Below are 16,733 nucleotides of genomic sequence, written 5' to 3' on the forward strand. Positions count from 1 at the left end.
TTCATGGCTGCAAAGCGTTGCTATCACATGCAAGAACATGGTTTTGCAGTGTTCTGGTGGTGTGAATTTGCTGTATTTTTATGTATTTTCGCCTTCTGTTCAAGCTGCTACGTTGTTTTGATTCCCTGCAGGGTGCTTTCAGCAGGCTGGATCCAGATGGTCGCTTCTCTGAGCAGGCTGTGAAGGGTGCCATTGAGAGGCAAGGGGAGATACCTGAAGTTGCCAACTTAGCAGCCTACCTGGTCAGTGACTACTCAAGCTGGCTCACGGGCGAGGTAAGCGAGCAGTGGGCAGAAATGGTGGTCTCCTTAATTTTCAGAAAAACTGAGACTGTTTTGTCTGTTCTTGTGCAAGCAAGCGCTTGTGTATTTAATATACATGTATGCATTTGTTTTGTGCATGCAACTTATGTGTTGATGCATGGGGGCAGCTCGCTAGATGCCTCACCAGCTTTACATTGCTGAGAGGTGATAGTGGCAGCACGTAAGAAAGACGTGCATATTCACGACAATGAGAGATGAACAAGAAACAGCACTGGCCAGAGCGAAAGCATGGTAAACAAAGGTTATGTTGTGTACAGAAAAATTTAATGCAATCAGGTTCTTGGCTGTGAGGAAGCAAATTAAGTATGTCTTTTAGCTCTTTTTTAAAACTGCAGTCAGAACAGCACAGTTCATTGTGCGACTGCGGGTACATATTAGGTGGGTCAATTTCCAGATTCTTAGAAGGTTCCTATATTGGATTTCAAGGTCAGCATTAATACCCATTCTAAGCCTTTTCTCAGTGGCATGGATTAGGCAGGTCAATTTCCAGATTCCTAGAAGGTTCCTATATTGGATTTCATGGTCAGCATTAATACCCATTCTGAGCCTTTCCTCAGTGGCATGGATTTGTGTGCTCTGTGTTATCCCCTCTGGTGTTGCACTGGACTTTGAAGTGCAAGGGAATGTTCTTTTTGCTTGCTGGTTTATAGGCCATACGGGCTTTCTTTGGAATGATGCATCAGGATGGTACATAATTTTTTTCAGCAGTGCTGGACAGCAGGACATCAAACAAGAAGAGAGAAACACGGTTCTATGTATTGCTGTCCAGTGCTGTTGAAAAAAGCTTGTTATGGATTACCAACTCGCCCGATCTGCCAATCTTCTACCGTTCGAACTTAACCATCCTGGGAGCAAATTGATGGCGGCTTGTTCAGGCTTGCATAACTGCAGAACTGTGCAAGCGAGGACTAAAGCTTTGAACACATCTGCATGTTTATGTGAACCATGCTGGTGACCAGGGCCTGGCTTCCTTGACGCCAGTTTTGTGGCCTTGTTTTTGCTGAGACGGAGGCTGCAGGAAGAGCGCCACTCTGAAAAATTTGGCCATCATAAGTCGTGCTCTAGTGGTGATATATGATAGAAAATTATGATGGTTATGAGTTTGCTTTCAGTACATCCTTGTGGCATATTTAGTGTTACAGTAAAACCTCATTAAGGCATACTCACTTAAGTGGTAGTTCTGCTTAGGACATATTTGCATGGAATCTCTAACTTAGCCTCCATTTGCTCTTTCAGGTGGCATTCTTGTTTTGATTGACAACAATTATCTTTCTGCCTAAATGGTACATTGTCACACAAAAGTGTGCTTACAATGTAGATTGGTAAGGGCTCTGTGTGCGTGCAAGCCTCTAAAGCAGAGAGAAGGGGAAACTCAAGACGCCACACTTTATACATGATGGAACAACAAACAAAACAGCACACTACATATACAGTGAAAGCTCGTTAATTCGACCCCCGTTAATTCGGACAATCGGATAATTCGACCTGCACGCATGGTCCCTACAATTATATATAGGAGTCTATGGGGCAAAACTCTCGTTAATTCGGACAAATTTTACCGCCCATCGGTTAATTCGACCTAGTTCCACGGCCCGCCAAGAGCGACGCTACTGTAAAGTTGGAAAAAAAGAATGTAGTGTAGGCCATCCGTATGGTCATCGTCATCAGCAGTGCGAGAGAGGGCGAGGGAAGCAAGGTTAGCAGTGGCCGAAGTGCCCGGTGTCTTTCTTTGTGCTTCGTTGCCTCTTGCAGTCGTGCTCAGTCGTCGTGTTAACCCTATCTTCAGCAAGTCTCGTTTTGGCGTGTGTCGTCGTTGCCCCGTGTTTCTTGCTGCTACGTGCTACGATCGCGGTTATTGAGCCCTAACACGCCTTTTTTGGATATTGCGTGCTTTGCCAGCGTGTTTACTGTGCTGTTTTCGAGTGCGTAGCGCGCCGTGCCTGCGCGCCTCGCCATCGCGTCCTGCTCCGATGGCGACACCGGCAAAGCGGCCGAAGTACAACCAGGCGAAGGACCTAGCCACGAAAGTGGAAATATTGAAGGTGCTGAAGGATGTTGTTTCACGCTCTGACGTGATGGTCAATTATGATGTTAAAAGAACCACCTTGGCCACTTACGTGAAGAATGAAAACAGCATTATGGAGGCGTTTGACAGTGAAGCCTACGGTGACAAAAGGAAACGACTGCGGACTGCGGCCCACCCGGAACTCGAAGAAGCCGTAATGCGATGGATTAGAAATGCATGCGAGGCCTACCTCTCTGTGAGTGGGCCATTAATTTGTGCCCAGGCTGAAAGGTTCGCCACAAAAATGAACCTTGAAGAGTTCAAAGCTTCTGAAGGTTGGCTTGCTCGCTTCAGAAGCCGTCACAATCTGACTTTTAAGAGTGTGTGTGGCGAAAGAGCATCCGTGGACGAAGACAGGATCGAGGAGTGGCGGATCACCGGGCTTCGTGAACACCTAGCTGCGTACGACGCTCCGAATATATTTAACGCCGACGAAACAGCGCTTTTCTTTAAAGCACTCCCGGATAAGACGATCAGCTTTAAAGGTGACCCCTGCACAGCAGGGAAAAGAAGCAAAGAAAGGGTCACTGTGCTACTTGCCGCCAACATGACGGGAACAGAGCGTCTGCCTCTCCTAGCACGCTTGGTCAGTAGGCCTCACGATTGAACACCTCCTGCAGCACCTGACAGCCGTGTGCCAACGTACACACCTATTCCTCTCCCTGTCCACGTCGCCACCCCTCCTTTTATACGTCCACCTCATTTTCTTCTACTTCTGCCTCGTTTTTGGTTTCATTGTCGTCTTTTCCATCTCTTTCAAAAATACCACTGCACTCTCTTTTCTTATGTTTCTCTCAAGTGCCACATGCCACTTAACGTGCCTTTCCTTAGGTCCAGTGTTTTACTCATCCCTCATGGAAGACAGTTGGGCTAGTTGGTGTTACTCATCCCTCGTGACAATGGCCGTCATGTTTAAAAGTTTTTTTCCAAAAAACTGCTTCCTCCTGTGCAGACTGGGCAACATTATTTTTCTTTCTTTTTCTTCTGCCCACACTAATATATGTCCTTGAAACACACAAAACCACCACCACCACACAACATCTCACCACTTCAAATAGCACTAATCAAAATCACACACGTTCACCATTGTTTTCACCACCACAACTGGTGCACTGACCACCTCATTAAGGCATTGTATGAGAAGAAATGTCACTTCCTTACTTCTACACACCGGCCACCCATCACATCTCCAGCAACAGCGTACAAAATGTTAATGCACGCACAAAACCCAAAGTAACTCGAGCTAATAAAGTACAGCCACATTCGGTAGTCGTATTCAACCTCTCAGCTGTTACGTTTTCCGCACCTTGTCGTCTGACAGTCTGCTCGTAAAATCTGCTCCAACATTTTCTCTTCCTTTAACGTACTCAATGCTAAAATCATACTCCTCTAGTGTCAGACTCCATCTCAGCACTCTGCTATTCATCATCTTACTTTTATTCAAATATTCCAGCGGCTGGTGATCAGTCTGCACTCGGAATGGTTTCCCATACAAATATAGACGGAAACGCTTCACTGCCCAAACCAATCCAAGACATTAATTTTCTACAGTGGAGTAATTCTGCTCTGCTTTATTTATCTTCTTAATGGCATAAGACACTGGATGCTTAAACCCATCTTGTTCCTGCAACAACACAGCTCCGAGAGCTCTGTCTGAAGCATCTGTCCCCAAAACAAATCTTTTTTCTATGTCTGGAGCCAGCAACACCGGTGGTTGCAACATATGTTGTTTTAACCTTGCGGAGGCTCGCTTATGCATGGACATCTATTCTACCTTATTACTAGCTCCCTTTTTTGTTAATGACACGAACGGCTCTGCAGCATCCGCGTAATTAGGTATAAACTCTTTATAAAAACCAGTCAGCCCGTGAAACGATTGTATAGTCAAAACTTGATTCAACGAAACTTGATTTAACGAGTCTTGACTTAACGAAGATATCCCTATTCCCCTTCAGATGCCCATAGGGTCCAATGCTTTGACTGACTCGAAATGACGAAACTAATTTCGTCACCTGTCCCAATTAACGAACCTTTTCTCGAAAAATGCGTGTGAAAAAGTTTATTTTCAGTCTATTGTGTAGAGGACACCCCAAAATTTATTGAAGCAAGCCAACGACCACATCGGGGATCGCCTTTGTCCTGCTTTTACCAATCTGCGCGGCGCAAAACGACACAGCCGGTCTGGAGGAGAGTGAGCGCTCTTCGCAAGTGCGTGTCCGGGAAAACGAGATAATTTTGAGTTGAGTTGACCAGATGGCACCAGGGGTAAAAAAGTTTCATGTCACATGCCATAGATGGCACTGTTGCGGTTTCTTCTGCAGATATTACCCCGTGTTTTTGTCCTTCTTTCTCTTTTTGCTTCTCTTTGCAAATGCTGTGTCGTGTTTGCCAAGCTCAGCTTGTTAGGCCTACAGTACTTACTGTCAGTCTAGCCAGGCCGAAGTGGGAGACGAAGATCGACATTTTCATGGCAGTTGAGATGGTGGCGGCAGCTTGGAGAGCAACGAAGCAATCGGTAATCGTCAGCTGCTTCAAGGCTGCTGGGTTCGATACGCTAGGCTCTGAAACTGTCGAAGCTGTACCGAACTGCGCAAGCACCATGCACCAGCACGAAGATGCCTAAGAGTATCTACGCTCAGTGATGAAGTGCCCATAGAAATAAGTTTCATCGACTACGTGAGAGCCGACGCAAACACAGTCACGACGGAAGTTTTGGATGACGCCGGTATCTTGCGGCTTATAGGAAGCGTGGAGGGAGAGGTGGTCGAAGATGCTGACGACGACGATCACAAACACGGTGATCACAAAGCTCCCGGGTCAAGTGATAGACGCCCTTGACCTGCTGCAGCAGTTTGCCGGAACACACGAGGGGACCGAAGACGCACTGGACGCATTTTAGGCTTACGAGAAATTCGTGCAGCCATTACTTACGAAGCGCATGCAAGAAAAGATTACTGACTTTTTCGCTGGTAAATAAATTTGTAGTCCCCTGAGGCCCTTCTTGTTGTGGTAATAATTTTTGTTTCTTTTCATACGTGCTAGTGGTGGCGTTCGTCTCTGCGGGCCGCAGTTTCATTTTCAGCGCATTTATGCTTCGCAAATATAATGCCGGGGTAGTTTTCTGGATGCTGCTGCACCGTATAATCCATTGTATCGATCTAAGTGGCTGAGAAATGCATCACTCGATTTAACAAAGTTCCTGATTTAATGAAATAATTTGCGGCTCCCCTCAACTTCGTTAAATCGAGTTTTAACTGTACTTCCTTCTTAGTTCTTGGTGGTTGAGCTACTTGGATTTTGTCCAGAATATCTTCCTTTGCAGCAATGTGACCCAATCCACTGGTATGGCTCAGAAATGCCACAGCTTCAAACACTGTCTCTCATTTTGGTTGGCTTAATCATTAGGTTAGCCATCCGGATTCTGTAAAATAGTCTTTCTAAAGTTTCCAAGTGCTCGGGTCACGGGTGAGTCGCCACTAAGATGTCGTCGATATAATGTTCTGCATTCTCAAGACCGTGCAGCACCTTCCTTATTAGCTTTGTAAATACAGCTGCTGCAGTTTTCAAACCAAAAGGCATGAACTTGAAATGGTACAGTCCACTCCCGCAAAAGAACACAGTCTTTTTCTTTGACGACTCTTCCATGGGTATCTGCCAGTAGCCCTTAGCTAGATCCAGCTCCGAATAGAACTTCTTGTTTGCAACTTTAGCGAAGACAACATCAAGTCTTGGAATAGGTTCGGCATCCGCTACCAAAACATGGTTCAAGCGCCGAAAGTCAACGCACAGTCGATTTGAACCGCCCGGTTTCTTCACAACCACTACAGGAGTGTTATATGGTGAATTTAATCTCTCAACCACGCCAAGCTCCAACATTTCTTTTACTTCATTCTCTATTGTGTCTTGTACAGCAAGCGGTAATGGGTACGGCTTGACGTTAACAGGTTGATCCGTAGGGAGTTGCAATCTACAACTGATAACATTAGTCTGCCCGGTACGGTCTGAAAAAATGTCTGAATACCGTTGAAATAGTTCCTTTATCTCCGAGATCTTTTCCCCATCAAAGTCTTAATTTATAGTCACCTTCTCTCAGACCACTGTCTTTCGGTGTTAAATGTGGGTAGACTGTCTACATCTTTCTCTTCATGAATCACACTGCACGCCATTCCTGCCCCACATCTTCGCTCTTCATATTTCATGAGCATGTTCGCGTGAAATAATTTCTTCTGGTTGTTAACTAGGAGTTCATAGTCAATGTTATTCCTTCGTTGTGTCACTAAAAACGGCCCCTTCCACTGCATCAACAGCTTGTTGCATTCAGTAGGAAGCAGTATTAACACCTTGTCGCCAGGCTTCAGTGACCGTGCTTTCGTGTTTTTGTCATATATCTTTTTATATCTCTCCTTGCCTTGCTCTAAGTCCTGATGCTTGATTTTGCAAGTCTCTTCAAGTCTTTCTCTCAACTCAAGCACCTAGCTGTACATAGTTTTTAAATCCTCTTACAACCGTTTGTCGTTCCAAATCTCTTTGAGGATTACCAAGGGGCCATGCACTCTTTGTCCATACAACATTTCAAAACGGGAAAAACCACGGCTCTCCTGCGGAACTTCATGATAGGCGAACTTGAGTGCGGGAAAATACCTATCCCAGTCCTTTGGCTTTTCTTGGCACATCTTCCTCAGCATGGACTTGATGGTACCATTGAACCTTTCTACCATACCATTCACCACGGGATGATACGGTGAAGTGAATAAGTGCTTAACAGCCAGGCGATCGATCTCTTTCATAACTTCAGGCGTAAAGTTGGATCCACGATCACTAAGGATCTCATTTGGCACCCCATAACGCGAGAACATCTCAAGCAAAGCTTCTTCCACCTCCGCGGTATCAATTGTCTTCAAAGGCACTGCTTCCGGAAACCTCATTGCCACATCCACTAGAGTGAGTATGTAACAATTTCCTTTATTGGACGCCAGTGTTATGGGTACAATAATGTCTGCAGTTACTTTAGAAAATGGATGGTCAATGATAGGCATGGTTCCCAAAGGTACTCGACCCATTCTTCCCTTCTATATTGTACATTGGCAGATGTCGCATGACTTCACATATCTTTTAACTTCACTTAGGATCCCTGGCCAAAAGAATTCTTCCGTTATCCTATACACGGTGTTCTTCACACCCTGGTACCCAGCTAAAGTCAAGTAATGACCAAAGCATAACACCTGTGGTCTCAAATTTTTTGGAACCACTAACTGTGCAATTTCTCTTCCTGTATTAAAGACACATCGTCTATACAATAAGTCGTCTTGAAGCAGGAACTGATGTGTCGTGCGGCTCCCCTTTCTTTGCAGTACGTTACCAACTCTGTTGAAGCAGTCACTCAGCGATTGGTCCTCTCTTTGTTGTTTTGCAAGGACCTCCGAAGTGATATTTAGGTGTACTATTGGTACGTTCAACTGCTTCAACTCCATTTTTGGTCTGGGTGTCGTCGATCTAGTTTGCACAGCCGAAGAGAACTCCTTCGTACGCCCTCTCTTTTCTTCCTGTGGAGCGTTTGATCCCGATGACCCTTGTCCATCAAACGAAGGCTCATCACTGGCATCCCCTGCATCCTTTTCTCCTGTACGTACTGGCATCTTCCAATTCACTTCGGTATCATCAACACTGCGTGCCCCAGCAACATTTCCAATAATCAAATCATACAGTGGGTTCTCTACGCACTTTGCTGTTAGCCATCCTTTATAGAATGGGGTCGACACCATGATCCATGATCCACGCACTGGGCTGTCAACAAGGACCACACTCGCTTCATGTCCCGTGAATACTAGATCTTGCACAATACAGTTGGTTCCAAGCAGACAGTTGGTTCCAAATTTTTGCAGTGGCATAGGCAATAGTTCTTTTACCGTACACATTATTACCAGCTGGACAGTTAAAACGACAATTGAAAAAATTTCTAGTTGGATGAGATGGATGTACGAAAACAGATGATGATAGTGGGATGTTATGGTTTAGTATATGTATAACCATACAAGCTAGTTTGAAATCCCGCATAGCAAGTAAAGGTGTAATGTCTAGGTCACAAAAGAGCGGAGCAGATCTATCTGTGTGTTTACTATGTGTTATTATACAAAGGGCTCTTTTTTTGTAAAATTGCTATATGCGTGTAAAATAGGGCATGCAGCACATGTCACAGCAAAAAATGCCCAAAATCAATATCTACTGATTGGCTTTATTGTAAAACAGCCTGCTATAAGCAGTTACTGTATGATTAGCCCCATAGGTAGAAGGAAGGGTGGCAGTGGTTAAATTGTTCATGGCTTTAGGTATTCAGAAAACTTATAAAAGCACTCCAAGGAACCGAAGGGTTCCGCAGAGCCCATTTCGAGAACTCCTGCACTAAATTAAAGTTCCTTTTTTGTGCTCTACATAGGATATCAAGAATGTTTTATTGCACTTCAGGTAATTTCACAAAAATGTTCACAGAGAAAGGGATGTGCGGTGTCCAGTGGCCTACAATGTGGGCAAGCGAGTAGGCAGCTAGTTTTTGCAAAGGAGGCAAGATGATGTCAAACAAAGAAATGCTAAACTGTCCAAAAGACAAATACTTGAAGACAAAAAAGAAACAATGCTTTTGGTTGATGATAATGGTGCCATCATTGTGATAACAAGTTGGCAGATTGGACAAAGATACCCAGTCTAGAATTTTGCTATTCTGTTCCATACCACTGGGAGTCAAACTTGTAGGCTGAAGGACTTATCAGAGACATTAAGCTATTTATTTCAGTGTATTTTGACTGTGACAGGAAGTGGAAAAGTACACTAGGACCAACAGCAGGACGCCACAGCCTCTCACAACAGCCCAATCTGCAGCCCACACATTGCATGCTGTGGAGCAATTGAGCCCTTGGCATGAATCTAGGTCATTTGAGCCGAATAGTGTTGCAAGAAAACGCATAGTCAGGAGGATGTCAGCAAAAATCTCAATTCATTTTGCAGGAAGATTTTGACAACTGCCTTCCAAGTTGCCTCATTAAAAAAAATAAAAAATGAGGGATCAGAGTCTCCCTTTTTGGGTCCATTCATGATGACAAAAGTGAGCATGCAAGAAGGTACTCTGGAGACTGTACCACAATGAGCCAACCAAGACAGTCGAGGTCACCAGTATTGATGGCGTCATTTCATGTCAACACAGAAGGAGCAAAAAGAAGGTCAGGGAGAATGTAAGCAATTGCATGAAAGCAAAGATAGGACCAGAAGTTGGAGAGAAATAATGGGGCTAGGTTAGAATAAATCATGAAGTTATACCTGCAAGTGTTGATGTGACCAACAGAATGATTGTATTTTGAGAGAATAGCTAATAGTTTCTGTTCAGATTTCTTCTGACTTGACATGGCACAAACACATTGATTATATAACCACTAAAGTATCCAAAACCCTCAGTTTCATTAGGCATAACTTGTACTTTGCAAATCAGGCGATCGAACTCTTAGCATACACAACTTTAGTCAGATCACAACTAGAATATGCCGGTTTCATCTGGAACCCGCATCAAGCTTGCCGATGAACTGGAATCACTTCAAAATAAGGCTACTAGGTTTATCACAAGGAAATATGCTCGCTACTCCAGCATCACACATATTAATCATCTCTAAATTTAAGCTCACTTGAAAAATGAAGACTTGTCACCCTGCTATGTCACTTTCACAAGCTCTATCACAATCCTTCACCGTTCAGAGAATCTCATATCAAACCAACACATCGCATTTTCCCCCGATTAGACCACTGCTTCAAAGTGCAACCCAAGATAGCTCACACCAAACTTATGCATCATTCACCATTGTTCCTTGCCATTTATCATTGGAATGAACTACCTGCAGAAATCGTTTCCGAAAATAATTACAACGCATTTGTGAGCAAACTGAAGTGCTTACTCTATGCTGGTTCTTAATAGACTATTATCAGAAGTGTATTCTTTTTTACATTGTCTTGGCCCACGTGTGTGCGTGTTCTCAAACACTTCTTTTATCCAGTTATGTTTCCTGTTTATCTGAGCGCATGTTTGTTTATGCGTCACTCTGTTATGTAATACGATCACTTTATTGGGTTTTTTTTAACCCCCTATGTAATGCCCGTAAAGGGCCTTTAGGGTATGTGGATAAAAAGTATGTTCAAGTTTTATGAACACAATAATCGCATACATTCAGTCGTTTCTTTGCTGACTTTTTACCTGTATACATGCACCTTTCTTTGCTGCAGGTTATCCGCATCGATGGAGGTCACCTAAACTACCATGCCAGTGTTTTCAACAGGTTATCTGAAGTGCCCAAGGACCAATGGAAGGTTCTGGAGGCTGCCATCAGGAGTGCCAGGGGTTCATGATGGTTTGTACACATATGTTAGTGTCTAGGGAAATGTACTTTCAGCTGACAGACTGAAGGAGCTCTTTAAGCGAATTTCAGGAGCTAAAGGTTGAGTAGTCATCTTTGCGGGATTAGTACTATTTACATTCCTGACAGATGACCTAATGTCTTTTTAGTGCTTTAAATGCAATCTCAATTGTTGAAATATTGAGGGAAGCCAAACTTCTGATGCAGTAATACTTTGTTAGCACTAGTTTCCACTAATAGTTGGTAACTATTTAATTTTGATACCAAGGTCCTGAATTTTGCATGTGGTCTGATTACTGATTCAGCTGGTTTTTCAGGATAAAGCAGTTTTGCACCAAGGGAATGGTTCCTTCTCTATGCAGTATATGTGCAATAGCATTTGTGGTGACGGTTATCAAGTGGCTCATAGGCATTCTGATTTTGCAAGTGTCAAAAAAAAAAAGTAGAAAACACTCATAGACATCAAGTTAAGCACTACATCTATGAAAGCTGAAGTGTTCATTACACATGCCTTGATAAAAATATATTTTCTTGTAGGAATGAAATAAATGAATATTTTCACAGGTCTTCACTTTCTTCATTTTTGCATGCTTTTGCACAAGTATATTTCAGGAAAAGAGTTAGCCAGGTATGTATACTGCTAGGAACTTCTGAAGATTGTTTTCATGTCTGTTGAAAACAAGTGCAGGAATTTGGGCAGATGTAGTCTGTTGCTCTTTTAAAATTAGATGAATGTAAATGTAAAATTCATGGTTGTAAAGCAAATGCAAATATATATATTTGGCTGCAAATTCTAGTAGATGTTTCTTAATTTTAAGCTGTTTGGGTAAATTTCATCTCTTTAGGACAGCAAATATTTAATGTCCTAAACTTTTGGGGAGCTCATTGAATGCTGTCATTGAAGACTTAAATTTCCTTAATATGTTGACGAAGAAAAAATGCTGTTTTGTTGTTCACAGTTTTTTCAGACTGAAAGGAGGCATTTGCTAGACTTGCTAATAGTGGTATGAGTAGGTTTGCCCTGAAAGATGAGTAGCATTTCGATGGTCTTGACACCCTTTTCGCACCACTAGTGGTGAGGAAGTCGAAACGTTTGCTCCCTGTGGTGTGGTGATGGTGCGCCAGTGCCCCAATGGCCTGTTGACCCAAAAATTGTTAGCTGTGATGATGCTTACTCAGACTCGATCGGTATTGAAATTTCCTTGGCCATCCAATGGTTTACTGCTGCCTGATGTTTAGGACATCTGCAGGACGTCAGCAGATCACCAACGGATGCACAGCGGATGTCCTCAGCAGATGCAATTGGCAGTCCTAGGCACGGCCTGCGGACATCTTAAAAGTGAATATTTGGATGCTTCACGAACGCAGGACACCGTTTACCTGCACATTTAATGTCCTACAGAAATCCTCTAGAAACCCCACTCAGAATGTTTGGACCATTTTTTGCCCAAAGAGTCCCCTGAGATATGACTGTCATACCATTGAATACGAGACCGCAGATGACGCAGAGCTCATCCGTCGATGTTTGCAGGCAGATATACGACATTTCTTGGAATATTTTCTAAAACATTACTAAACCCTCAGAGAAAATTTGGCAAATCCAGTGAAACAACCTGGAGGTTGTCAGAGCCGACAGTTTTGAAAACACCTTTAATTTGAAGTTAACTAGCTTTAACTGCCAAACCGTCCGCAAGGCACCGTGGACAATGAGGGCAACACTAGAGCATTACTGTGTGGCTGATGCAAGCCAGGGGCATCCCGCCTCCTTTAAATTTTTCGTATCCCTCCTCAGAGTGAGAAATTTTCTTTTGAACTCCCTCGGGCAAAGATTAAAAAAAAAAAAGCATTGCTCTGCAAGTAACCGCTCTGCAAGCAAGGGATATAAAGGAGTGAGTGAAAAAAAGGTGAGGGAAAGGCGCTTTAGTGAAGTTCTCCAGATTATTTTTGACCATCAGGGATTATTTAACTTGCTCGGACACCGTACAGCACGTAGCTGTCATTTGCGTTTCACCCAGCGCTACCCCTGGGGCCATATGATCCTGCACCCACGGGCTTAGCAGCATAACACCATAACCACTCAGTAGTTCCGGTGGGTGATTATTCAATAAATTGATTATGAGCAGCAATATGGCACAGTCTCTCATTGGACGCCTTAACCATGTCGTGAGGGGAGGGATGAAGGGGTGTGAAAAGAAAGAGGCAGCCTAGTGAGCAGTCATTTTTTTGTGTGTATGGCGTTTGGCGGTGCAGTGTCAGTGCACGTTAAGAGCTCCACATGGTCAACTTAATTCGGAGTCCTCCACTACTGTGCCTCTTTCGCTTAGAGGTTTAAACACGTCCATTCTGAATCCGATAGGATCCAGTGGTGTTGGACGGGGCAAGTCTGAGCCTCTTGAACAGGTTTAAACGGATCCAGTTTAAATGCCCTCTCTTTAGCACTTTCTTTTGCAGGATTTACCTGCTCCAGGAGTTGGTACTATATGCTACAAGGACAGCTAAATATGGCATTTACGTGTGTAGTAAATAGTACATACAGACAAATCTCATCCTGTATGAAACGGGGTGTCTCACACGACCTGTTTGGCTCTACATGATTTGGGACCCATTCGATTTTGAACTGGATTGGTCCTGTTTGATCCTGTTTCCTTTGTGATCCTACTTCAAATGCTTCCTGTTTGATCATCCTATTCGATAAAACCTGTTTAAGCTCATTTACATATTTAGATAGACCCTTCCAAACCACCTGCTGAGGCACAAACTTAGCGACGGAGCAGTAAAAAAATCTTCGTATGAGCCCACCGATACAGAAGCATACGGAGGCAAGATGATGCGGTACGAGCTGTCGGGGCCGAAACCGGACACAGGGCTCCCATCGCCAAGAATGAGGGCACCACAAAGACGCACAGTATAGCTCCGTTAGTCAATTGCATAAATGGGAAGCATAATTGTAGCATCACTTCCCCTCCCCAACTTGAAAGTGCAGCCGCATATACAGCTCTCTCTCCGGTAATGGAAATAATTAGTTTGCATCGCTTAAGGCGAAATCGATAGTACGAAAGCACTAGCCCTACTCCCAGCGATTTCGACGTCTCACGCGAAGAAAATAAAGCCTCAGCCAGACTCAGTAAGGGAATGGGTGTTCAATGTAATGGACCAAGCAAAGCTCAATTTTGGGATGGCCCTGCAGGGTAAGGATGTCAACACGTGTGGCACGTGAGACATGTGCCAAACTTCGTTGGACGACCCGAAATGCGACCTTGGAATGACATTGGCTGGTTTAAAGATGGGTGAGACGCAAAGCAAAGCTCAATTTGGGGACGGCCTTGCCAGGTAAGGATGGCAACACATATGGTATGACACATGAGGCATGTCTCAAATATGGTTGGGACACCCAAAATTTGCCCTTGGAATGACCTTGGTCGAATTTGTCAGTTTTTCTGGGTGTGCTGGGGTGAAGACAGGCTTGGCCTAGTCTCAAATGAAATTGGCCCACCTCCAAAAAATGGGGCTGGCCGACCCCTGAAATTTAGATGGCCAACCCCTCAAAATTTGAAAATTCAGTTGATTGACGCTCGGAACTGACCTGGGAGAGCCCCAGAATGGGTTTGGCCCATCCCCAAAACTTGGGTGGTCCCCTGAAATTTGGGTGGCCCACCATGCTTTTGTACAATATTTCGTGCTTAGCAATGCTAAACCATCAGCATTTTTTTCTCTACGTTCATGGTGATAGTGCGTCGTTGATAACGAAAACGGCACATTGAGATGCAGTGAGTGAATAAACCTTATTGGATTATTAGTTGTTGAGCTGGCCTTATGTGAGATTTATCGATGGTCGGGAAACCTATTTCAGGGCTCTGCTGGCTTCCGCAAGCCTGATGGCTTTTCTGACCGGAAAGATCTGGTCCTCTAGGTCTCAGCTGACCAGCAGTGCCTCCTACTGATCTCTGTTTGGATTGGCTATGTGAGGTTGAGGTTTTATGTTGTGTGATGTACACTCCCATGTTCTGTGGTTCAGGGTTTATGTTGACGCGCACCATGGACATCTGTCCCTAGAAGCTGTGGGGTGTATCTTATGTAGTTTATGTAAGTTTACGATGGTACCTATCTGTAGCCTAGGCAGATCGGTGGCCTCTTCAGTTTTCTGTGAAAGGGTGGGTAGATCGTACGATTCCCACTCTAGTAGTTTAGTATCGTTGAGCAGTCGGTATCGATAGGCACGGTAGGTCATCTACCGTGCATGTGTTGAGGGGCCCGGTAGTTTGCGTATCCTCGGGCCACTATATCCGCACGTAGATTCCTGTAATCCCCTCGGGTCCCAGTGCTTGTTCTTCTTTGAGTCTGGGCAGGATGTGGTGCGCATTCTTACCAGTCCTTCCTTTTTGGAAATCCTTGCATGCTGTTAGAGAATCTGTTAAGATTGTCAGCGGTTCCCTTCGTTTTCTTCCCTCTAGGACAGCAAGTGCGATGGCGGCTTCCTCCGCTTCCGTGATGGAGCTGCGCGATATCGACACGCTGGAGGTTATTCCTATGCGGTCAATCAACACTGCTACCGCTTTCTTGGCGTTGCCTTTGTAATGAATTTTCTGATGGCAGCTATGTTCCCGTTGTTAGCTGCATGTTTCCTCTCTAGCATAAAAGCAAGGAATAAAAAAAAATTATGAATAACGTGAACTACATACATACTACACTACATAAACAACCAATGAAACTGCATAATCTGTGCGAAAAAAAAATCGAAGTTAAGGGGCGCACTCTTTCCCACACCATGCAAATCCGCTGACTCTGCCACAAAAGCAATTCTGTGAGGAATCGGGTAGGTACTGCACGAGGGAGCATGAAGTCGCAAACAAACCTGCACGGAACTCCTGTGCGCGGATTTTACTGAGCAGTCAGAAAATTCGTGTTGAGGGGAAAAAAAACAATAACTGTCTCACTTCTTGATGGACGCCTGAACCGGGCGGTAAGCGAATGGATAAAGGAGAGACTGAGAGAAGAAAGAGGTGCCGTAGTGGAGGGCTCTGGAATAGATTCAGCCACCTGGGGATCTTTAACGCGCACTGGCATCGCAAGCGGCCGCCGTGGTTGGGTTCGAACCCAGGAACTCCGGATCAGTAGTAGAGCACTGCGCGCACTGAGCCAACGTGGCGGGCTATTATATTTCACACAAATGCGATTCTTAAACATATTGTGTTGCCTTTAAGGACGCCGTATCTTCGTCGCTCCATCCTCACTGGGGGTGAAAGAGTTGGGAGTATTTTGTGTCGCTCTTTTGAAGTCCTTATGGACTGTGCGCGTACGTGAGTAAGCGGTGGGCAGCGCGATGGTGATTTCTTCCGCCGCAGTGGGAGAGTGGGCTCGTACTGTGGCGGGGGTGACGAGTGGATTTTGGCGTGGTTGCACAAGCCACGTATGTGGTTGCATTTCGCCGTGCAGTGTCCACGTATACTGCATGCTCCTCAGCAGGGTGTGTGGCTGGCTTGGGCTTTGAGCTGGCGCGGCGCGTATCATATGGCGGACAGGTGGCATGTTTTTGGGGATTGGTCTGATGAGAAGGTGGCTATGGACCCCTATCGGAATGGAGGCCGTGGGGTGGACGTCGCCAATGGGATTGATGTTGAGACGGTTGTCACCACTTCGCGCACTTTTGCGTGCGCTCCGAGACAACCTTAGAGCGTGTGGGGGTAGCTGTCTCGGTCACAAAGGAGATGCTCTGGACTCAGCGTGGCAAGCTCAGCCGGAGACTAGCTACCAAGTGGCAAGGGGGTTGGTCGTTTGGTGCTCAGCATTCGCCGGTCGCAAGCCAGAGAATGGGTTGGAGCCAAAGGTTCACAAAACAATTAAAACAAAGTTTATACAGCGAAGAGACGATACAAAGAATTTCACTATCACTAGTGGGAGTAGATACGAAGTGATTTACAAATACAATGCACTCGTGCAAAGTAACAATAAAGAGAG

At 44.7% G+C, this 16,733-nt stretch overlaps 1 protein-coding gene across 1 annotated transcript in view; it reads left to right on the forward strand.

The window, feature by feature from the left end:
• LOC144121735 (2,4-dienoyl-CoA reductase [(3E)-enoyl-CoA-producing], mitochondrial-like) overlaps positions 1-11,345 on the forward strand; it is a 35,108-nt gene extending 23,763 nt beyond the window's left edge. The window contains exons 7-8 of the mRNA XM_077655102.1: positions 132-275; positions 10,648-11,345. Of these exons, the coding sequence (XP_077511228.1) occupies positions 132-275; positions 10,648-10,770 (267 nt within the window). The 3' untranslated portion in view covers positions 10,771-11,345. The remainder of the gene's footprint in view (positions 1-131; positions 276-10,647) is intronic.
• Positions 11,346-16,733: the final 5,388 nt, after the last annotated feature.

The sequence above is a fragment of the Amblyomma americanum genome, chromosome 2, assembly GCF_052857255.1.
Source record: "Amblyomma americanum isolate KBUSLIRL-KWMA chromosome 2, ASM5285725v1, whole genome shotgun sequence".
In the NCBI taxonomy this organism is placed as follows: Eukaryota; Metazoa; Arthropoda; class Arachnida; order Ixodida; family Ixodidae; genus Amblyomma; species Amblyomma americanum.